Genomic DNA, 25,116 nt, shown 5'->3' with positions numbered 1-25,116 from the left:
CCTTTTTCCAAGTATGGGGACGGCAAACACGAGGGGACACAACTTTAAAGTGAGGGGAGATAGGTATAAGACAGATGTCAGAGGTAGTTTCTTTACTCAGAGAGTAGTAAGGGTATGGAATGCTTTGCCTGCAACGGTAGTAGATTCGCCAAGTTTAAGTGCATTTAAGTCATCATTGGACAGGCATATGGACGTACATGGAATAGTGTAGGTGGGATGGGCTTCAGATTAGTATGACAGAGCGGCGCAACAGCGAGGGCCGAAGGGCCTGTACTGCGCTGTAATGTTCTATGTTCTATGACTCTATTGATGAGACCTTTACCAGGTGGAGTTTGGTTCTTACATCTGTGCAACAACCTATCCCTATGTAGTATTGGCTGCTGTTAATTAGAAGCTGAACATCCCCATGTGACCCCATGCTGGAGTTCCTCGAGCAACCAACACTTGCTACAGATGAAGTCTCTATGAACCATAATGGGGTTCATGAACTCCCACATTTTGCGGATACATCACCTGGTCCAGCACTTTCGCATTATTTAATTAGTTTTTAATTTGTAATTAAAATTTCTTACTCGTCCTTTGTCAGAGGAATTTGTCCAATAAAGTAGAGACCACACAAATCAGATCGGCTGAAATTGACAAGCTGTTTATTACAAGCAATTTTTAAATTTATTTCAAAAATATACTTTATTCATAAAATAATTTGATGGTCTGTACAGTTGGTCATGCCATACATACGTAAACATTTGCATACAGTGTTCAGAATTTATCATTTGTATATACAGGTCTGTACGTTTATCAATCATATGTCCATATATTTAGCTGAGGCGTCAGCAAAGCCCAAAAGACTGCGTGGGCCCCCTGTTACAAGCGATATCGCTGGAAGAGAAATTGACTAGGCTGACACAGCACTGACAGTCTGTACAGGTAGATCAGAATTTCTCTTCCTTGAACTGAGGAAGAAGTCAGTTTTTATGATAATCCTGTACAATGAGGCTAAATCGAAATGGGGAAAATACAATATATCTGGAAATGGAGTAATCTAGTTACAATGATGCTAATCGGAGGAATGTCCTAATTCTCTACACAAGGCAACATCCTGACAGTACCGAAGGGCTTGGAGTTTCCATTCCTCTTCACAGGTAGCTGCGAATGTCTCCTCTGAAGCGGTGAGGTGATTACATTGTCCTGTCCTGGGAGTAGTGCTCTTGCTGGTGCCTCTCTGTCTGACCAGTTCTTTGTGTGGCTTTGCTATTGCTGGTTGTGAAACCGCCCTCAGGGCTTTGGGATAGCAGTGGTGCTCTGACATTGTTAGTGGGAGCTTGAAGTGTATTCCCTTGTCTGCAAATGCTGTCTAGTTTCGCTTGTCAGCCTGCTTGGTCCCGACTGACGCATTTTGGGTGTTTTGAGGGTCGGAGGCTGAGGGATGACCTTATAGGCGTTTTTAAAATCATGCGGGGCATGGTCAGGTAAATATACAAGGTATTTTCACTGGGGTGGGAAAGTCCAGAACTAGGGGGCATGGGTTTAGGGTGGGAGGGGGGAAAGTTTAAAAGGGATCTAACGGGCAACTGTTTCACATAGAAGGTGGTGCGTGTACAGATTGACCTGCAAGAGGAGATGGAGGCTGGTACAATAACAACATCTAAGAGGCATCTGGATGGCTATTTGAATAGGAAGAGTTTAGAGGAATATGGATCAAGTACTGGTAAATGGGACTAGATTAATTTAGGATATCTGGTTGGCATGGATGAACTGGACCGAAGGCTCTGTTTCTGTGCTGTACAACGCTATGATTCTATAGCAATCCTCAAACAGTAGTTGTGTAGGGCAGAGTAGTGTAGGGCAGGGTATAACTCAGGAAAGTAGAGGGGCTTGTAAAAAAGGATCATGGATGACCTCAACCTTCGAGGAGCCTGGGCAAGTCACATTTACAGTAAAACTGTACAGAAAGTTTTGAAATGTGTCTACAATAGCTTTCTCAATCAATCTGCCAAGGTGTGGAGGTGCTGGTGTTGGACTTGGTGTGTGTGGGGTGGGGGGGGGAGGCGGTGGGAACAAAGTTAAAAATCACTCAACACCAGGTTATAGTCCAACAGGTTTATTTGGAAGCACTAGCTTTTGGAGCACTGCTCCTTCATCACCTGAAAGCTAGTGCTTCCAAATAAACCTGTTGGACTATAACCTGGTACTGTGTGATTTTTAAATCTGCCAAGAAACCCAAACCACTCTGGATCTAAAGGTGAAATGTGTGTGAATTAACAACCATGTAGCACAGGGGAGGGTCTCTGAGGAGGGATTATAAATAGCTGTTTCCCTGCCAGATTGTCTAATGTACAGATCTTGTATAAATATGACTCCTGCTGCACAGGAAAGGCAGATTAGAGTAATTTCCCTTTGTGTGTATGAAGGACTATTGAATCCAGCTGACAGCCTTAAACACTAGGCCGCAGACTCAGCTCCGCCCCTCAGAGTTTGGCCCCGCCCCCGAGACTGAGACTCCCTTCCACTGCCCTTCGCCCCGCCCCCGACGACTCGGCCCCGCCTCTACAGCCCTCTGTCCTTCCCCTGACACCTCTGCCCCGCCTCCACAACCTTGGGCTACGCCCCCAGCGTTTCTCGGCCCCGCCTCCAGCGAACACATCCTTCTGTTTCCCCCCTCCGCCAAGAATCTCGGCCCCGCCCCAGTGACCTCGGCTCCGCCCCTGCAACCCAGCTGTGACGTCACTGCGACTACTGCGCATGCTCTGGGCAGCGCCTCCTCCCCAGAGAGATGAGGACATTGAGAAGTTGTTGGCTGTGGGAAGAGATTGATGAAAGTAAACATGGGGCAAAGTCAAATGATCATGGTCAGAAACATTAAAGATCCTGGAATTAAGGGAAATGAGAAATATAAAGAATCAGGATATGTATTGAAATATTACTGGAGAAATTCATGGAGGTAAATATGGACCTGACCACTCCTATCCAGGTTGGATGGAAGGATAATGGATGCATTAATTTTGACTCTGCACAATTTCTCGGGTTCTGATTCCTAAAAATTAACAAAAATAACCCTGCAAATTAAGCAATGAGGAATTTTGAATTAGATTTATTGTCACGTGTACTCAAATTGCTAAAGTATAAAAGTATAGTGAAAAGTCTGCAATGTCGTCAACACACGGCACTATGTTAGGTACAAAATAAAGAGAAACTAAAGTTACACTATGTTACCAGGTAGGAGAAAGTGAGGACTGCAGATGCTGGAGATCAGAGCTGAAAATGTGTTGCTGGAAAAGCGCAGCAGGTCAGGCAGCATCCAAGGAGCAGGAGAATCTACGTTTCCTGAAGAAGGGCTTATGCCCGAAACGTCGATTCTCCTGTCCCTTGGATGCTGCCTGACCTGCTGCGCTTTTCCAGCAACACATTTTCAGCTATGTTACAGGTATACATAGTATAAGTTAGGAAAATAAATAAAGCTTAAAAGATAGATATCACAGTCTTTCTATAAGGCCTTCCTGGTGGTCCACCAGTTCCTAACCAGTAGCCATCTTTGCTCTGGACCTACTGGCTGCCCTATCTGCTAAAAACTGCCGGTCATCCCCAATCTGCACCAGGCCACTGGCTGATGTCTTTGTTTTGTTCTGGGACAATGGACTCCATCCGCGTTCTGCTTTGGCCACTTGACTCCCATCTGCACTCTGCCGGCTGAAAAGGAAAAAGAAGAGAAAAAAAACACAAGAAAACAAAGAGAAAAAGAAGAAAAGGAATGGACAGAGTGGACGATCTCCAGCTGAAGTGTCCTACCCTGCTACCATCTTGGATTTATTTCAATATATTAATATCCTATTCATATATTTATACACAAATCTGGTATTTATATGATACATTAGTGTTTTACTGATATATTAATGCTTTATTGGCAAGTTTCATTAGAAAGACAATAAAGAGATTATTTAATGGAATTGAAAATCTGTGATTGAATTCATTTGAATTTTGCACGTTTGTGTTTTGCCCTTAATCCATCACGCATTCGTGAAACTCTAGGATTTTGGCTGTGTAAACTAGCCAATCACTTTGTGTATTTCTCTTCCACATTTTTATGTGTGAATTAATGGCCCCTCTAGATCAGACCAATTAGATCTGAGATAGAAAATGTTGACATGACAAATGCTTAATTTAGAACCACTTAATTTGGGAAATACACAACATTGAAAACCATCTGACTACCTGTTTAGCACAGGTGGCTGCTGAACATGGGTCTGTAAAGGTCAATGCTGAGGAGACTCAGTAAGAACCACCAACTGTGTTGGTGTCATATGGAGCTGTGGGTAAAACAGCGTAGAATCTTCTAAGGACATGAGACACAACTTCTGATGCTTCTCAAGGTATCCAAATGATGTCTGTCATATCAATGTAACCTGTAACTAGTTGCTAATTTGCATTAAAATGTATTTTTAACTACATTACACTTCTAGTTAGACCAAGTGGAAAAGGGGGGAACTGGAGGCCATTTTGACGAATGTTGCTAAAGTTCATTATTAGAGAGATGTGTTAACAGCACATGCACAAAATCATAAAATTATTCAGCAGAGCCAACATGAGGAAAGATAAAAAGAAAATTGTGTTTGAGAAATCTATGAGGAATTAAGGTGTAACTTGCTAATGGAGTGGGTAAGGCTGGATCAATGGACATAATGTACCTGGATTTTTTTTTACTACATCTTTTCCTACCCATGCTGTCCCTCTCTCACACAAACAGACACAGACACAATGTGGATCTGTCCAGTGAAAGCGCCTTTGTTACAGACACTGATTTATTGATGAAATTTGTTTTTAAATAAATGCACACAAATAGTATTCTGCTTCTCTGCAAAAAAGTTCCCTGATATTATCAAGAACAGTTCATGGACCCCAGGAGGGCTTCCCTTTAAAAGTACATTTACCAAAATGTTCATTCCAAAAGAAACAAAGCTGAGAACTCCAGTGGTGGAAAGGGATCTGAGGGAAGTTGGTTACCGCCGAACCTACCATTTCACTCATAGCTACAAAGAGTTTTCCCTAATACGGCATTGCCATGTACAAAGGAAGATGGAAACAACAAGCCCAAGCTTGGAACTTGAAGGTCACAGCCAAGTCACCTATACAGGTATATATACAGTTATTTGAGTTAAATCATTCCAGAGTGCAAGACAGAACTTCATTTCTATTCAGCAGGCAGTGCTTTTTAGAATATTACTTATATCTACAATTATATCACTTCAGATCAGAAGACCAGCTTCATTCTTCCAGGTGCTTGTGGAATATCCCAGCCTCCCAGCGCTGTGCCAATGCACTTTGGCGTCGAGTTACTCTGGTAGATTCCAGCACCTGGAGCCAAAGGAAACCATGAGTCAGGAAGGTATAATTTAGAGAATTCAAAATAAAATCCATGCCCGCATTCTTGCTTCCCCTTTCCCAACACTTAACAGACAACCCGAGAGGAATATCAAACATCTGGCTTACACTTAACATACAAAGCCACCAAATGAACAAACAAACTCCCTATGAGAGGGTGGAGAATTGGATGGGGTACATTGTGAGAGAGGGTAGAGAGTTGGAAAGGGTACAGTGTGTAAGGGAGGGCTGGGAGTTGGATGGGTTACAGTGTATAAGGGAGTGGGGAATTGGATGGGGTAAAGTGTCTAAGAGGTTGGGGAGTTGGATGAGGTCTTGTGTCTGTATGTATTCTGGGAGGGATGGGTGTGAGGGTATTTGGGTGGCTTACAGCGGGCAAGCTTTTCATAACAAAGGCAGTTAATATTCAGACTCAGATAGCCCACCTTCGTTTAAAATGTGTGTTTTGGCAAATGCATTGACCCAGGAAGCAGATTGCAGATGGTCAGAGGGGGCGGCCCGTGCCAAGGTGGTCTGGTTAGAAGGCCTGCCTTAGTTCTCTGCATCTTCATCCCAACTGTATTCCAAGTGGTTAAGCCCTAGAGTCTTCCCCCTCACTTCCCCATTCAGTCCCCATGTCACCTGTATGGCTCTTATTGCCACCTCCTTGCCAGCTACATTGGTTCGAGGAGAAAGTGAGGCACAGGCCCTTCTTCAGCTACATTGGTTCCCCAAGGCACACCGGGCAATGAGTCATTTAACAATAATGGCAAGTGTTGAAATACTGGGGGAAAACCATCCATTCAGAAACCTGCTGTCAAATAAAATCCTATAATCATACACAAGTGTTTGACACATGCAGTGTAGCACCAGTGCCAGATGCTTCATCTACTTCACACCTCATTATCATATCGAAATAAACAAACCGACCACTGAAGAGGAGATGACAGAGAAGAACAACCAACCATTATCTCAAAATGTTAGTCATTCAAATACTCCAGTTTGTCCAAACTGACCCCTTAATGAGCTAAATTAATCTGAGAGTATTGAAGTTTAGCCAAACATTCATAACTAACCTTTCTGGGAATAAAAATTAGCAAAAAAAAACAGATGGCCAGATACCTGCTTCTCTACCTGGACTCGTTATGACCTTCCAAACCCATGACCTCCAATAGGAGAAAGGCAGTGGATTAATGGGAATACCACCATATCCAAGTTCCCTTCCCAAATCACATACTATCCTGACTTGGAACTAAATCATCATGCTATCACTGGGTCAAAATCCTGGAACTCCCTCATCAACAGCATTGTGAGTATACACACCCAGGACTGCAGCAGCCTTCCATAACTTTCTCAAGGGACATTAGGAATGGTCAAAAAAGTGCTGCTGTAGCAACATCCAGAATTATGAAAAAGTAAAAAAAAAATCCAGAACAATTGTAATTGCAAGTGATTTAGTAAACAGAATAGTGTTAGTAACAAAGCAACTCACTATTTCAAGACCACCTCCCTCTCAAAGTTATCACAATGCAGCAGCCAAGCAGTTAGTAACACTGGTCAGATACTCAGCTATGTTTATGGTACATGCAGACAGGTAGACAGCAAGCCTGGCAGTAACAAAAGGTAACTACCTCAATGTTGACATCATCAGAAGCCTCGATACCAGCATACTGAAGTTGAAAACAAAGCTTTCATCAGAAATTTGAGAATGCCACTACAATAAACCATCATGAAATCAAACAAAGAGTAACTCCTGATGCCTGACCTCAGTTTCGTATTTTCATACCTGACTACAATTTTTTACTTTATAGCTGTCTGCAAGGTTGTTGAGACTCTACTGTTTCAGTGGAATCATTGACCTCTGCTGTACTGTAAGGTCACAACTCATTCAGTTTGCTCTGTTCATTATTACAAGAGGCCCAGGTGACGCTAGTAGATACTGTGCTGAATATTAAACTTTACTCTTGAAACCATCAGCACATGGTTACATTTCAGGCCCATTTTGCTTCTAATAGACAGACAGGGCATTTGATTAAACGGAAAAGGGATAGGAAAGGGGACGGTGAGGAAAGTCTTCCTACACTTTCTTCCCCTTTTATTCCCTTTCTAAAGGCAGATCTCTCACAGCACTGCAATTCTACAGATACCAGTAAACTTTGGATTCTTGATCTAGGGCCTATCCTTCACAAATGAAGACAGCAGATTATTTATGTGAGCTCTTATAGTCAAAGCCATTATTCTCATGTATGTCCCCAAATCAGGAACAGAATTCTTGTTGAGCTGCTTGGGAAGTTGACTGACAGCAAGAGACAACCTCGGATGCTGCCTGACCTGCTGTGCTTTTCCAGCACCACTCTGATCTAGACTCTGGTTTCCAGCATCTGCAGTCTTTGTTTTAACCTCGCAAGAGACAAATGGGTGGGCATTCGAACCAACATGATGTGGGTGTCCCACAAGATTCTCTCAATATTTCACTGTATTTATGAACAACTGGGAGAGACAAATTTACAAATTTATTGATGAATCAATTGCAATTTTAAACAACATAGATGAGTGCATAAAATTACAAACAGTTATTGATAGATTAAATATATGGGCACAAACTGGCAAATGGATTTCAATGTGAGTTTATTCACTTTGGACCCACAGGAAACTTTCAGAGTGCAAGTCTAAAGAGACTTGGAGTTCCAAATTTATAGTTCATTAAACTGTCATGGATAAAATTAACAGATAACAATCAGAAAGGCTGTCGTGGGAACACTGGGCTTTATATCAAGAGACCTAAAATACTAGTGGTATTGATGCAGCAGTAATAAACCATGGTTTGACCAGACATGAAGTTATCATGAGCACTTCTGGGCATCTATGAAGCATCCAGTAGCCTTGGATCGAGGGAAATATAGATTTATTGGAATGATATCTGGATTCCAAACATTATGTTGAGAGGATAGATTACACAAGCTAAGCTATATTCCTTGAAGTTTAGACGCGTTTATGGTGATTTGATGCACAGTTTCATAACATTAAAGGTAACACAAAATAGAGAGAAACTATTTGGGTCATCAAGGGCAGTAAATTATAGAAAAAATATGAGATGCTACCTTCCAGGAGCGAAATTAGGTGGTACGAGTTTGGAATTTTCTTCTACAAATAGCATTCAATGCTGAATCATTTCTTAATTTTAAATCTGGGATTGATAGGTTTTTGTTAACTATAAATATTACGGGGCAAAGGTGGGTGTATGAAACAACAGGTCACAGCTTAGCTAAGACTTAACATACATCCATAACAACAATCAGAATCTTCCTTCCAATGCAACCCATCATTGATTGATGCTGGAAATGCACCCATCAAATTGTTAACTAGCTCATTAACACTTTATCAGTTTAGAAAAGGTATATAAATATTTAGTTAAACTTCTAACTTACCGACGTGTCGTCCTTTCTTTCCCACGGTTTCCCTTTTTGCCTTTCATGTTTCTGTATCGTTTCTGTAAGGTCTCTTGTTTGATCACCATCTGAAGTCCCAGCAATTGAAGGCTGCCCAGGAGACATTAGATTAACTGTAGAATTCAGGCGATCTGGTCTGGCAGCTGCAGAAGGGTTAAAGTATTGCCTTAAGTGAGCATACAGCCACATGAAATAATTACATACAAAATGTACAGCCATCGCACATATACACACATTTATATATAGAGGTACATGCACATAAGTAAACATGTACACACACACACACACACGTCCAGTGAAGACGTGCACACCAATGCACAAGCATACAGCAGACATTAATATGGTTGTACACTCTCAGTCATGTACACACAGAGCAGGAGTTTAAATTGCCAGCAAGATCAAAATTGGGTAGGGCACCATTTAAAAGTTTCATTTCCAGAGGTTATCTGTGGATTCCAACACCTTGAAAACACCAGGACTTTCAAATGGAGGGTGGTATTGGGAGGCATCAGCCTCTGTCATCTGCCAATGCCACTGCCAGGTTGGGAGCTTTCACCCCTCAGAGACATTCTGCACCAAACCTGCCTCCTGTCTAATTAGAGTATTAGCACTTCAAAAAAAGAGGAGCGATATAGTCAAGTGTAGGATTTGTCCAAGTATTAGTTTCTGAACCAGAACTTGAAAATCAGCTCATGATCTCCCACAGGCATTTAAACGTTTTCAAATGAAAAATTGGAAAACCAGGGAAAAATCAAGCTGTGTCCCTACAGAAAGTCTATTGGAGTTTAGGAAAATGTTTAGAAGGACACAGGTATCAACAAACACCATCTTGGAGAAAGGAGGCAACTTATGAAACCAGTGTTGACTGAGGGGGGAGACCAGAGGTGGGACAGGAGGGGTTGGAGATCGATGCTTTGTGTGAGGTGGATTGGCATTCGGGGTAACTATCAGGTTCTTGGAGAAAGGTTGTTTTGGGATCGGGTGGGGTCTAATAGTGTGGTTTACCAGCATGTGCAGGGGGTCAATGTGATCCTTGCGCACATTCACTCTACCAAACACTGCACTGTGGAGAAGATGCTGCTGATAAAGTTAGAAAGGGGCAGCACGGTGGCACAGTGGTTAGCACTGTTGCCTCACAGCACCAGAGACCTGGGTTCAATTCCCGCCTCAGCCAACTATCTATGTGAAGTTTTCACATTCTCCCCGTGTCTGCGTGGGTTTCCTCCCACAGTCCAAAGATGTGCAGGTTAGGTGAATTGGCCATGCTAAATTGCCCGTAGTGTTAGGTGAAGGGGTAAATGTTGGGGAATGGGTTTGGGTGGGTTGCTCTTCAGAGGATTGGTGTGGACTTGATAGGCTGAAGGGCCTGTTTCCACACTGTAAGTAGTCTAATCTAATCTAAAAAAACAGGCAGCCTGATTTTTCAGAATAAAACCCAGTCCTTCAAGACCAAGAACAAGACTGAGCTGATAATCACAAGTGAGGAGTAAATGGTTTTCTTTAAGACAAATGGCTGAACATTGACAGTTCCAGTCACACGGAAGCCTCTTAAATATGAGATAGAAAATCAAACAGATACTGCAATGAATCCATTGTTCACTTAAGGTGAATAAGAATGAACATTGTATTCTCTTGAAGCTTAAAAAGGTGAGGGGTAACAAAATCACGTTGATCTTGGAGAATTTCCTAGGGTGCAACACTGCTGAATATAGGCGTGAGCATTGAAGATCTGCCATTCCACAAGGAACATCATCTGACTCAAGACATGATATAGTGTGCTGAGCTGCAGAGGGCTGCCTGTGATTTGGGGAACACTGTGGTGTAGTGGAATGAGACTAGACTAGCAATCCAGCAGCCCAGGCTAGTGCTCGAGGAGATGGGTTCAGAGTTAACGGAGGTTGGGAGCAGCAGTGGGACCAAGAACCAAGAATTCCAATCAGCATCTGAAACCCTATTTCCAACCTTGACGTGATTAAAAATGACCCACTTACCTTTGGGTGACTTCTGTATTGGAGATTCCTGGACAGGGGCCTCTGGTTATGAACCTGTCCAGGAAACCCCAAATCCAGCAGCAGAAAGATTTGATATAGAAGCCACATCACTGAGTGCTGCATTTTGATTTTAAGATGTCAAGCAGTTAGTGTGAAAGGATAAATACATGAGGTTTTTGTGGGGGTGCGGAGTGGAAAGTGGGTGAGAAGGGTGTGTTTGGGGTGAGGGCTAGAGCCAAATAGCTGGATGTGTCATTGGGGTCAGTAAGGAGCCCACCACTCAGCTTGATGGTTCCCCAGGATTTGGGGTGGGTTTTCAGTCCTCTGACCTTCCTTAGGTAACTATAAAGTTTAAGTGAGTTTGAACCTTCCAAATTCTCTGACTTTTAAGAGGATTTCACAAAGGGTTAGAGCTCAAGGGATGATATAGTGTGCTGAGCTGCAGAGGGTTGCCTGTGATGTGGGGAACACTGTGGTGTAGTGGTAATGAGCCCTTCAGGAAATTCACTTTGGTTAGATTAGATTCCCTACAGTGTGGAAACAAGCCCTTCGGCCCAACTAGTCCACACTGACCCTCTGAAGAGTAACCCACCTAGTCCCCATTTCCCTCTGACTAATGCACCTAACACTATGGGCAATTTAGTGGCCAATTCACCTGCACATCTTTGGACTGTGGGAGGAAACCGGAGCACCCGGAGGAAACCCACGCAGATATGGGGAGAATGTGCACACTCCACACAGACAATCACCCCAGGCTGGAATTGAACATGGGACCCTGGTGCTGTGAGGCACTAGTGCTAACCACTGAGCCACCGTGTCGCCCTTTCCTGGACAATTCCCATGGAGTCAGCTGCACTGGGGATTCCGCCCAGCCAAGATGCCCAACTTGAGTCAGCATTGCTGTGGCCATCAAAATATCTGGTCCCAGTGGGTGAGAGAGAGCAAACAAGAGGAGAGACAGTAAGGTCCTAGTGAAACATGGACCTCCAATGCTCCAATTAAAATTACAACTTGGGTCATCGTCTGTTAAACAAACTATATGCAATTCCTGGAATATCTCAGAACAAATTATAGACAGAATGTTTGGGTAGTGCAGTGCTCTATAGGGAGTCTACGAAATGCAGGCCATTAAACCAGACTATCCCATGCAGCACTGATGCTACACACAAGCCTCCTCTGACCTTATCATCTTTCTATGCACTTGTCCTCATGTGGTCATTCCAGCTTCCCCTTAAATGCATTGATACTACTAAGACCAACTTTCCTTATATTCTAACACAAAAGGATGTTTATTACAACTGAGCACTGAAGTATGTTGAATAGTGTGGGTGTGTATTTTTCGCATCAGCAGGTTCTGTCTCTATGAAAGGTTAATTGGAGCTTAAAGAGTTGGAGCTATCAAACAAGGATTCCCTGGGCTGGATTTCAGTCAGTGGTAAAGCAAGAACACTCAATGCTGATCTCAAACAAAGTTAAAAATCACACAACCCCAGGTTATAGTCCAACAGGTTTATTTGGAAGCACTAGCTTTCAGAGCACTGCTCCTTCATCAGGTGGTTGTGGTTCTCCACAACCACCTGATGAAGGAGCAGGGCTCTGAAAGCTAGTGCTTCCAAATAAACCTGTTGGACTATAACCTGGGATTGTGTGATTTTTAACTTTGTACACCCCAGTCCAACACCAATGTCTCCAAATCGAGATCTCAAACAAAACTATCCACAAAATTGCAGGAAGCTCCTTGGAGGGAATTTTCTCTCTCCCCATATTAGTTTAAATGTGGTACTGAGTGAAAGAGATTTATTGTAAAGGCCTCAGTAAGTAGGTGATCCGTTAATATCACTGAAGGATTCTCACAGGCAGCAGACCAGGGGAAAAAAAATCCTTTGCTTTTACTTTAAATTTTCAGCCAAATAAATTATTATGATTAGAATTAGATAGAAACTAAAATGAAAATTTGGAAATGTCAAGGATAAAGATTTTGTTATTACCAAGAAATTTGACCCCCCATGAATATAAATTGAGCATTTCATGGCAAGTATGTGTTTCAGTAATAATTACCTTGTACTTTGTTCATGACATTGAAACCAATAAAATTGGGGAAGCAGGTATTGCTAAAGACAACCTGGAGAAGTGTTGAAGCATTAACAGCAATGTCTGGATTTCCTGGAGTCAACTACTGTCCATTTCAGTTGGGCAGTGATAGTGAATGCTGAAAATTTCAATATCTTGTTCAATACACTTACTTGAATCAAGGTTCTGAGCCGGCTGCTGCCTCTGCCTCTGAGCTCGCAGCTCCTCTTCCCGACGCTGCTCTTCCTCAATTTCCCTCTCAATCAGGAAAGTGGTCTGTGACTTGAGCGGTCGCAAGATGTAGGGCTCTTCACTGGGCGTGGCCCAGTTCTCCACCAGCCTTGTGCTGTGTGAAGGCGAGTCCAGCTTTGAGCTGTAGGTCTTGGGACTGCTTTTACTATTCAGCTGATAGTCTGGATATTCCCGCAAGATTACTTTATATTCTGTCGAATCAACTTCGATTGTGCTATCTTCCACCGGAAGGCTGTGCACAGCGCCAGGATCCTGTGGAGCAGGAGTGGTTACCTTTGTGTGCAGGCCCTGCTGTGGCACAACAGGCACATCATCTACTTGCTGTTCAAAAACCTTTTTGCGTTTCTCCACCTCTTCTGGTGTTCCTTTATCATATAATCCCTGGACTTTACCCTCTTCCCTCAACTTCTCTTCCCTCTTCGACTCCATTTCGATATCTCTCTGAACAAAAAAAACCATCCGGTTTTTGTCTTTAGATTTTGAGAAAGGGGATGCCGGAGGCAGTTGTGATAACAGTGGCTTGGTTCTGATTTCCACCATTTCTTCGGAGTTGCTAGACTTCTTAATTCCTCGCTCCTTACGAAGACTGTCTTCCCTCTCCATGGCCAATCGAATTTCCCTCTGAATGGGTGTTTCAGATGCATGTTTCAGCTCTGGGGATTCCAAAGCAGCACCACTGTTATCAGTTCCTGCGTTCAGTATTTCAGTTGATGCCCCACCATCACTTGTATACCCATAGCTGCAGTCATTGGACATCTCTCCCAGTCCAGAGTCAAGGTCATCTAATGATGAGTAGACAGGCAGAGTTTGCTGGCTCTCACCATCACCATTTTCCACAGTTGCTTTTGTAGCAATGAAGGTGCCATTGCTTTTAGGGAAAGGCTTCTCCAGGTGCTCCCTTTCTTCATCAGGGAAACATTCAACTCTAACAGCCTTTAGAGTGACCCCTGGACTTGTGTCTGCCTTGTAGTGAAGACCATACATTGATTCAGATGGTCTGGAAGGTTGATTCAAGATCCTAGGAGAGGGTCTTGGGCTCAGTGGGATTTCTGGCTGTGACTTCTCCATCTCAAGGAACTGTTGCCGAGCAGCAGTGAAGTTTATTTGTTCAGTGTTGATGTCTTCAGAAGGAGTAGTGGAGAATGAGAAGGGTGATGCATTGGTTTCTGTGGAAGGAATCTCCACTTTATCTTGTTTCTGCACGGAATCTGCAAGTGACGGTTTCTCCTCCATATTCAGTTGCTCTGCCGACCCCCATTTCTCAGCAATGGTGGCGTTTTTCTTCATGGCTTGGTTTCTAATAATCTGTTTTCTCTCCTGCATGAGCGCCTCATCATCAGCTGTTCCTTTGATGACTACCGCCTGATACTTTTCTCCCTCGTCATCAGGAAAAAGTTTTGTTGGCTTTTTCTCCGCATGGTAAGTCCGAAGGTCAAAGTTGGCTTCCCTCTTTATGGTGGCTAATTTTGTGGAATGGATCCAATCTTCATCTTGCTGCGTCTTTGAAGAAAATAAGTCATGATGAGCTGGACTGTCATGATCGTCAACGTCAGGGTGTTGGATGACAGAAACCTTTGTTGCATGAATGATGACATCATTACTATCATCAATCCTGGATGCTGGAATGTCTGAAACAGATGACCCTGAAGTAATCAATGTATTTGGATTGTGTGAAAGCAAATGGGTTCCATTTTCAGGACTTTGGCATGAGTAATCAAAATTGAGCAAAGATCCATTGTTGGAGGCAAAGACATTTCCCTCAGTTTTCTCCATTGGGTCGGAGGGCTGCTCTTCCAGAGAATCCTTGCTTTGAGTAAACCACTGTGGATGGTTGAGGGAATCAGATTCTTTATCCCCTCCTTCCTTCAACACAAGCTCATTATCTACCTGCTGTTCTAGTCGGTTTCTGGATCCAGTAGTCGAGATCTCCCTCGTATCTTTGGAAAGATCCCTGTCTTGTTCTGAATCTTGGCTCTGCACAAGTTTATCTTCTGGAATTCCTACTGGCTGAGGATCAAGGTTTGTCAGATTCCTGCCAGCCAAATCCTTGGGGAGAGAGACACTTGGCTGGGACCTCACCTCATTCACCACAGACACCTCTATCGGAGTCTCCAAATTCACTTGTTTCTGTTAAAGACAAAAAGGATATTTCACACTGAGCAGTCACATCCTACTTGAGGGAGCCCTATTCACAGCACTGGATTAGCAAGAAAAGTGGTTAAGGATCTCAGTACATTCTAACAGTGAAACTGTATCACACAATCTGTACCGATTACAATTAATCATGTATTAGGCAGTTAGTCTCAAATTTAGAACCCAATTTCCTTAGTGGTACCATCTAATATTAGGATTAAAACTAACCTTAGTACCTTAAGTCCATATACAGCTGTCTGGGGATGCATAATAGGAGGGAGAAGGGAGCGTGTTCCTTTAATGGGAGGGATATTTTAAATTTCTAGAGGTCAGGTTTGTTCACAGATCTGTGCTGAGTGACAAGCTGATCAGTTTTCTGTAATCTCTGGACAGAAATGTACGTGTACATGTATATGTACACGTGTGTATGTGTATGTGTATAATGTGTGGCATATAGCTGAACGCATACAAAGTGTTGCATGTCCATATACCTAGTATGCAATGATCAGCTTCCCTCCAGGCTACACAGAGCCAATGCTGACATTATGACCATCCACAAATGCTCACAGCTATCCACATTCTGGAACTTGTTCAACTCTAGGCTTTCTACATCAGCCATGACTGACCTCACCAACCCTGGGACCGAACCAATGGACAGTGGTCTTTACTGACAACAGATCATGTCTGTGCAGTGCTGATCCGAGCCATCACCTCCTCACAAGGAAGTGGTGGAAGAGGTGCCAAGTAGAGCACTGTGTTCACCTGCCTGACAAGGGTTGCTGAACTGTGATGATCAGGTCCAGATCAGGGATCTGTCCAATCTACGGCATTAACACACTGAGCTGTTGTCCTGAAGAGTCAGTTTGCTGAATGGACTAATCACAGAACAAAATAGGTCAGTACACCAATTAGTTCTTAACTGGGATACATCATCTCTAAGGGACTTTGGAGATCAGATATATTTACATGGGAAGAATTAAACAGGTTATAAAGGTTATGTGTTGCAATTTGAATAGTAGTGGCAACAGGAATTCCAATTTTAAAAAGTGACCAACAATCTCTTTATACAGTTATTAAAAAAACCTAGAGGTTCTCAGGGATTGAGGGGTGCAAATGGTTTTAAGGGGACATAGTGATAATGTTATTGAGCTATTAACCCTCAGACTCTGGCTAATGGAGTTGCAGCATTATGCTTTATTACACACAGAACATGACAGCAGGGCCAGCCAGCAGTGTCAACCTGTGAATGGTCTTTCTGTCGACACTAATAAAACCCTAGCTGGTTAATGAGAAGGACAAACTGAATAAGCAGCAAAACATTGTTGTGTGTTGCCAAGCTGGAAAAGTTTAGTGATGAAGAAAGATTGGATAGGCCAAGGCGATTACTTTCACAACAAAGGAGGCCAAAAAGAGATTTAACTGAGGTGTATTAAATTATAAAGGGACTCTATTGAATAGATAGGAAGGATCAATTTTCATTAGTATAAAGGGGTCACTAACCAGAGGACTAGACTAAAAGTAAATGGTGGAAGGATTGTGAGAAAGGAGGGTTACTGAAGAGTAATTTTCGCCCAGAGGATGGTGGGGGTCAGGAACTCACTGCCTGAAAGAGAGAACCCATTATTTCATTTTTAAAAAACAATTGGAATATTCTTAAGATGCAATGAAGGGCTATGAGCAAGAGTGGGAAAGTAGAATTTGACTGGATAGCTCTTTATGGGCAAGCACCATTTCAATGGGCCGATTGTTCTCTTCCTGTGCCAAAAAATCCAGTGGTTCCAGATGAGAGGTCATGTGGAGGCTGTGCAAGGGTTGGGTGTAACAAAGCACATGGACCTCAGCACTGACAGGCCTTGGAGATGTTAGTTCTTGCCCATCAACACACAGTGTAGGCCTTGCACTCAATGATCCAAACCTAACCAGATCAGAACATCGGGGGACAGGAGTCTGCCACTGGGGACATGGCTTGGCAAGAGCCTTGGTCTCCAGTTCCTCTTGGTCCACAAAGAACTGAAGAAAAGGATGGACGTTACTATTCGGACATGACCCCTAATGTGGCTGGTTTGACCTGATTTGACCTGGTGAGAATTACATCAACTCCCAGCTATATGTACAGTCAAATTGTGATGGAATCACTGCAACTGGAATCTACACAGTTAAGCAAGGATCTCAGTGACTTCAGGGAGGAGAAAGTGAGGACTGCAGATGCTGGAGATCAGAGTCAAAAGGTGTGGCACTGAAAAAGCACTGCAGGTCAGGCAGCATCCGAGGAGCAGGAGAGTTGACAGCATCCTGAGGCAGCATCCTGATGAAGAGATTATGCTTGAAACATCGACTCTCTTACTCCTTGGTTGCTGCCTGAGCGGATATGCTTTTCTAGCACTCCAGCCTTCGACCTCAATGGCTTCACGTATGTGTCCCTCTTGCCCATTCAGAAACAAAACTAACTGTATTTATGTAGTTAGTTCACATGAACAGCATGCAGGTGATTTTAAGGAGAGTCTTGAAAGAGGAAAGAGAGGAAGAGGTGAAGAAGTTTAAGGTGGGAATTCTAGAATTTGTGGCCCAGTCAGCTGAGGCCACAGCCACCAACAGTGCAGCAATTAACATCAGAGATTCTGATCATCAGAAGTGGAGGATTGCAGAGATCACAGCCATTAATAGATGAACTGAACAAGACCATAGAGAGGTCTGAAAAAATGAAGACATTGCCAGATCAGCAGCCAGTGATAGTCAGTGAACAGAAGGGAGATGGGTGACCACAGTTTACTGTGAGACAGGATACAGGTGGCAGAGGTCTGGATGAACAGAAGCTGGTGAGAGATGGTTGGTCAGGAAAGTATTATCAAATTTAAAGGCAATTGTTACGACCTACACAGAAACAGATGATCAGAAGCCACTGGCAGGTTAGGTTCTGAAAAAAGTAAGTAATCCTAAGTGTTACACCTCTCTGGCGTAGCTCCCATATTCCCAGAGCCTCACACACATTAAACACTTTGAAAAATAAGCAAAGTTCCCCACAGACCAGGTTTCGTACTTAACAAGATAAATTGATTCAATTTATAGATAAACAACCACTGACCTATAACTCTCCTAATTAAAACTCTAACCCTGTTATAAACATCCCCCCGACATACAGTGAAAAAAAATGGGTGTTATGAGTAGAGGGAAAGATTGGAAAGCAGTTCAATGGTCCCTGTCCAGAGGGAATGCTCAGATGATCCTGTTGCTGATGAGTTTACTGCTTCTCAATTTTCCTTTTCCCAATACGGAGTGACTGGTTCACTCTTCTAAGGGTCTTTGACATATCAGTGAAAGGTCACAGCTAACAAACGGAAAGGGGAATATGCTGGCTATCCTGAGGCTTGAGATGTGTTTTCCTCCACAGAGGAGACAACTTCTACCAAAACAGTCACACCCACAAGCTGTTCTGTTACCTAGGAGCCAATCATATAGTTGATAGCAGGCAGATGGCTTTCATCATAGATAAATGGTCATTAGTTCACAGATCAATCAGCTACTTGTTGCTAGTCAAAACCCGCTGGTACACTCCAGTTTGTCTAAAAACTAGCCTTCCACTACTGCTTGGCCAGGTAGCTGTGTAAACCTTACCTATAATGAGCATCAGGTTACCTGCTTCAAAAAAAATAGAACAATCCTTCAACAATTGTTGGCTTTTAAAACATCTGTTTTCAGATTTAAGTTCACAATCAAAAATTTAAAAATAATTTTTAAAAAATGATCTTTTTAAATGAGAGAAATCTCCAGATTGTCAGTACTAAAAGAAGTCCACGCCATCAGAGCTGTAAAGTGTGATACTCTTTGGGGTTGAATGACTGTAAAGGATATTGCTGAGAAAAAGAAGTGTTGAGACTTTTTGGTATTTATTTTAAGAGTGTTCTAAGTTGTCTGATATTTATAGTTTTCTCTTTTGTGCAGTAAACTGGCATTACTTTGTTAAAGTACCTTAGCACTCTTATGTAAGTATGTTCAGTGACTAGCCACAATGATAACCATATTGCAAAAACAAAACTCTTAGTCTATCAAGGCAGCTTTCACTCTGGGATCCAAGTTGTCCTGAGTCACCATCACCTGGGATGGTGCTGAGGGACATTTGTGGAAAGAGCAAGCACTTGTAACGAGGAAACAGACATGTTTGGGGAATAGGGAGGGGTAAATCAACACATGCCTGGCCCTCAGAATTTATGAAGATTCCATTGCCTGGAGCTGAGACATGTAAATCTGCTGTTTCGATGAACGGGCAAACAGAAGTCCATTGGAGGAAAAGGCAATTTTGAGCAATATTCCACAAATAGAATATCTGGACTATGAGGTAGTTCAGTCCCCTATTTTATAAAATTTATCAACTAAAGTCGCTAGAGGATCATTGGGCCTATCTCTCATGAGAGAGTAATAGTTTAACCTGAAAGTCAGCACGGCTTAAACGAGGGGTGAAGTTGAGAAGGTGACCTCAGCCAATGTGGGAATTGAACCTGCGCTGTTGGTGTCTCTCTGCATTATAAACCAGCGCCTGTCCAGCCAAATAAGCTAACCAACTCCTGACAGGACACAATTGATCGAGAATTTAATTTCATTGACTCAACCTGACTGCATGCGTTTTGTATTAAAGTCCATTGATTGGTTACAGATTGCAGTAAACCTTTCATTTCTAGGCTGTAAATTAAGATTTGCAGTATATTTTACAATGTATTGTAAATATTTGTGTACAGAAATTTTAATGATCGCCAATAACTATATTATGAATCATGACGACATATTTTATTTGCATCATCATTCAGCACCTGTCACCCTGGGAACTTTTTAATAATAAAATATCGCTCAATCTAACTAACACAGGACAAGAAACAAGTTTGTCAATAAAGTCCAACTCAAACCAATCCAGCGGTGCCATGTAATGACAGGAGAGATCATTGAACCATTATCAGGTCGCTATCTCTACAGTGTGTTTACCAGAAACTGCAGCTGAGACCTTTAGTGGGAATTTAATTGCTTTGTACCATCCTCCCTCAGCAGGCAAAGCAAAATTCCAAAGGTTTTTGAATCTCAGGCATTTAAAACAACCTGAAATAAAGCAATGATTCAGATCTCAACGGCTCACAGCTCACGATTAGGGGTGGTTAGTACATGTTCACAATTCAGGGTGATAGTTTTCCACAGTAACACAGATAGCAATAAGTACTGAAACTGGGTTTGCAAAGATACCTTCCAGTTCAAGAACACCCTGACAGAATGGGACCTGTGGAATACAGGCTGGACTCAAAAAGAATCTCCAGACATAAAAGCCAAATGTGACAAAAGAACAGGAACTGATTGATTACACTGTACAACCCTGTTCCTCCTGGTCCACACAGAGTGCTGGAAAGCGTAGTGAACAGATTCTGTCTTTGAAGGTCAGGATTCTTGACACCTGACAGGCTGAGGGGTGACCTTATAGAAGATTATGAAATCATGAGGGGCAAAGATAGGGTAAATAGACAAAGTGGGGGTGGGGGGATGCTCCAGAACTAGAGGGCATAGGTTTAGGGTGAGAGAGGAAAGATATAAAGGGGACCTAAGGGCCAACTTTTTCTCGCAAAAAGTATGGAATGTGCTGCCAGTGGAAGTGGTGGAGGCTGGCACAATTACAACATTTAGAAGGCATCTGGATGGGTATATGAATAGGAAGGGTTTAGAGGGTTATGGACTAAGTGCAAACGGGACTAGGTCAGTTTAGGATATCTGGTCGGCATGGAAGTGTTGGACCGAAGAGTCTGTTTCTGTGTACATCTCTATGACTCTATGGGGAATTAAAATTTTGATTAAATCCTTGTTTTCTGGATTGCCTGTACCATACCAGTGGAGGCAAGAATGGCAAAGTCCTAGCCTTTGGGTCACCCCCAATCTCAGGATTTAAACAAATAGCTGAATTACTGTCGGTTATAATCCCATAACTTCCAATACCTTTGTGGGGCTCCACAGGTGCAGTAGGTCAAGGAGAATGCTCTGACCACCTTCTCAGGTCACACAGAGCTGTGAAATAAATGAGGCCTTCGTAGCAATTCCTGCATCCAACAACACAAACTAAAGCTTCTGTTACTGAACAATGTCTTTGCTATTTGACCGGAGCTGGCTTTTTCAGAATAATCAGTTCGGAGAAAGTGAGGCCTGCAGATGCTGGAGATCAGAGTCGAGAGTGTGGTGCTGGAAAAGCACAGCAGGTCAGGCAGCATCCGAGGAGCGGGGGAATCAAAGTTTCGGGCATACGTTCTTCATCACGGAAACGTCGACTCTTCTGCTCCTCGGATGCTGCCTGTGCCTTCCCAGCACCCCACCTTTCAACTTTTAGAGAATTGTGTCTTTTTACAATCTCCAGATGTTTTAAATTACTACTTTAAATTGCAGTGATGTAGGGAAAGGGTTAATTTATGGAAGTAATAAGTGAGTAAGCTGTTTTTAGTTTAACACACATTCCTCAGACAAATAAACTAAAATTCCAGAGCTCCAAATAAGTCACGCTGTGATATTTTGCCTGGGTCTACATAGCATGGGATGATAGAGATGTCTGTATCAGCTCTCAGAAGCACACAGTGTCAGAAATTCACCAAAGATCCTCAGACTGCACCTTCCAAACCCACAACCACTTCAACTAGACCGACAAGAGCAGCGGATACCTGGGAACGCCGCCACCTTCCCCTCCAAGCCACTCACTATCCTAGTTTGGAATATATCACCATTCCTCCACTGTTGTTGGGTCAAAACCCTGGAATTCCTTCCCTGTGGGTCAAAACCCACAGCAGGTAAACTGCATCAGTTCAATAAGGCAGCTCACCACCACCTTCTCATGGACAACTAGGGACAGACAATAAACACTGGCCCAGCCAGTAATGCCTATACACCACAAATGAATGAATTAAAACATTCACTTGACTAAACTTGTCTGAAGTATATTAAGAGTTAAATTTACAAATTTTCCCTCTATATTAGGCTTTTTCTTTGATTTCCTGGTTTGTCTTCCTTATGGATTTTCAGAGGCTTCTGAGAACACAAGACCTTCATTTTCCATTGATAATTTGAATTGTGCGATCTTAAATATGTAACCACAGAAGTGTGGCAAGGACATGTGTCACCCAGAAAGACACCTAGTTATCTCAACTTAAATTCAGCCCAGTGTCTGAAATTTCTCACTAAAATAACAGTGGATATTGACCTTGGTATAGAATAAACTTGCCTCCATCTCACTTTTGCACCTGCATATTGTAGTAATTGTAATGGGGTCAGCCAAGTGGACCTCACAGAATATGAGTTCTCTGATTGGGGCTGTTAACCTGATGCAATCAGGGAGCCTTGGCTGACAGATGTAAACAAGAGAGTGTCAGAGGTTCTGCTCACTCTGAGCAAGCCGGACCAGTGTCAAGTACTATGTACATGTAAAAAAAGGGTAATTTGCTGATGGCATATTGACTTCTGTGGAGTTATTTCACAAAAATTTAGATTTAGTAATATATGAATAATCAGAATACAATTTTCACAGTGAAAATTGCCTGAAACATCGACTTTCCTTCTCCTCGGATGCTGCCTGACCTGCTGTGCATTTCCAGCACCACTCTAATCTTCATTCATGTTAAGGTCAACAACCTATGAACTGTCTTTCTGCTTAACAGTCTTTCTGCATGCATATCTTGCTTTGACTGTCATAGAAATTGAGAGAGGGGGTGAGGATGTAGGGGAGATCCAAGATTAAAGTAGGATATGCTGGAAAACTGCCTATTGTGTCAAACCAATAGAATGTGTGGGCAATTTCATCGATATTTTAAGTATTTTCTAATCAACCCTTCCAGAGAGGCCATTGCAGATGTCTGGAGTGGGTAGGACTTCAACCCAGGCCTTCTGACTCAGAGAGACACTCCCACTGCATCGGAAGAGCCCCCCTTCCCTCATTTATATTCAACAGTGATCTTAGTTAACATCCAGATTGCTTGTATCCCTGAAAGTTAGTCCTCTTGACTTAAACCATAAGACCTTCCAAGCTAAATAGGTAACAGTCTCCAAACATTGATGGTGTAGAGGTGTATGTGTGAGAGAGAAAGCTGTACTGTATTCTACATAATTTTAACATTTGTTATGTTTTACTGAACTAAGTGTTTCAGAGAGTTGAATTTTCATTTTCAGTTCAGGAAGGTGTATTGAGCCATTTCAACAATATTCTGAATTATTTGTCCTAGTAAGCTTACATGCTATTATTACATAATTAACATTAGAACCTCTACCCAGTGAAACTAAAGCATTGTCCCATGGAGCTGGAGTTCCCAAGCCTCCAGAATTGCCCTGGAACTTACAGGAAATAGAAATTCCACCTCCAGGAATAAGCAGGAGTAAAATCACAGCAACATCGGGGTGGGATGAGGCAGTTAGTCAGCTGAGGCAGTTAGTCGCAAAGGTTGTATAATAAAGCTTCCAGCAACTGGTATAACTAAAGTTAACAACCCTAAACATACTCATTGAGAAATAAGTAAAGGGCAATGTGAATCCTTGAACAACTAGTCAGTTATAAGATGACAGGATAGTAGGAAGTTGATTTTCAATTTTACTCTTCCACCATTGGGGGGTGTCACTGGCAGGATCAGTATTGTTTTCCACCTTTAATTACCCTTGAACAGAATGGCTTGCTTGGCTATTTCAAGGATAGTTCTAAGTCAACCATATTGCTGTGGGCCTGGAGTCATTGTTGGCCAGACCAGAGAAGGACACCAGATTTCCTTCCATGGGAGATAAAAGTGAATCAGATGAGATTTTACAACAACAATATCACCATCACTTTCCATTCCAGATTTCCAGCTGCTGTGGTGGGATTTGAATCCTAAGGTAAGTTTATAGATCTAGCTGATGCCAATATCATCTGAACACAAAAACTGCTTAAGGAAGATGAGCTGAATGGCCCTCTCTCAAAGGTAGGATTGTTGTAGAAATGTCCCTCAATGAATTGTTCTTCAGAAAATGTCATTGTTGTTCTTGAGGATCCTTGCTGAGTCATAGATCACAGAGAACATAGAACATAGAAAAGTACAGCACAGTACAAGCCCTTCAGCCCTTGATGTTGTGCTGACCTTTTATCCTACTCTAAGATCAGACTAACCTACATACCCTTCATTTTACTATCATCCATGTGCCTATCCAAGAGTCGCTTAAATGTCTCTAATGTATCTGACTCTATTACCACTGCCAGCAGTGTATTTCACGCACCCACCACCCTCTGTGTGTAAAGAACCTACCTCTGACATCTCCCTGAAACCTTCTTCCAATCACCTTAAAATTATGACCCCCTCGTGATAGCCATTTCCACCCTGGGAAAAAGTCTCTGGCTATTCACTCTATCTAGGCCTCTCATTATCTTGTACACTTCTGTCAAGTCACCTCTCATCCTTCTTCGCTCCAATGAGAAAAGCCTTAGCTCTCTCAATCTTTCTTCATATGACATGCCCTCCAGTCCAGGCAACATCCTAGCAAATCTCCTCAGCAGCTTCTCTAAGCATTCACATCCTTCCTATAATGATGATTCGGAGATGCCGGTGTTGGACTGGGGTGTACAAAGTTAAAAATCACACAACACCAGGTTATAGTCCAACAGATTTAATTGGAAGCACACTAGCTTTCGGAGTGACGCTCCTTCATCAGGTGATTGTGGAGGGCTCGATCGTAACACAGAATTTATAGCAAAAATTTGCAGTGTGATGTAACTGAAATTATACATTGAAGAATTGATTGTCTGTTAAGCCTTTCATCTGTTAGAATACAGTGATAGTTTCACTTCTTTCATGTGTAAATCACAAAACCCTTTTTTTTTAAGTTGCATTCTTGGGTTAGCTGTT

At 42.6% G+C, this 25,116-nt stretch overlaps 1 protein-coding gene across 3 annotated transcripts in view; it reads right to left on the bottom strand.

Moving 5' to 3' along the window:
• Positions 1-4,758: 4,758 nt before the first annotated feature.
• LOC122565152 (A-kinase anchor protein 2-like) overlaps positions 4,759-25,116 on the bottom strand; it is a 125,786-nt gene continuing 105,428 nt past the window's right edge. For 2 of the 3 annotated variants that reach the window (XM_043720833.1, XM_043720834.1), the window contains 4 exons: positions 13,039-15,244; positions 8,784-8,947; positions 6,987-7,025; positions 4,759-5,349 (listed from right to left, as the gene is read on the bottom strand). In XM_043720833.1, coding sequence (XP_043576768.1) covers positions 5,260-5,349; positions 6,987-7,025; positions 8,784-8,947; positions 13,039-15,244 — 2,499 coding nt within the window. In that variant the 3' untranslated portion in view covers positions 4,759-5,259. The remainder of the gene's footprint in view (positions 5,350-6,986; positions 7,026-8,783; positions 8,948-13,038; positions 15,245-25,116) is intronic. The other variant, XM_043720835.1, reaches the window with a different exon arrangement.

This window comes from Chiloscyllium plagiosum, chromosome 31 (assembly GCF_004010195.1).
Source record: "Chiloscyllium plagiosum isolate BGI_BamShark_2017 chromosome 31, ASM401019v2, whole genome shotgun sequence".
Classification (NCBI taxonomy): Eukaryota; Metazoa; Chordata; class Chondrichthyes; order Orectolobiformes; family Hemiscylliidae; genus Chiloscyllium; species Chiloscyllium plagiosum.
This window is presented reverse-complemented; position numbering and strand designations above follow the sequence as displayed.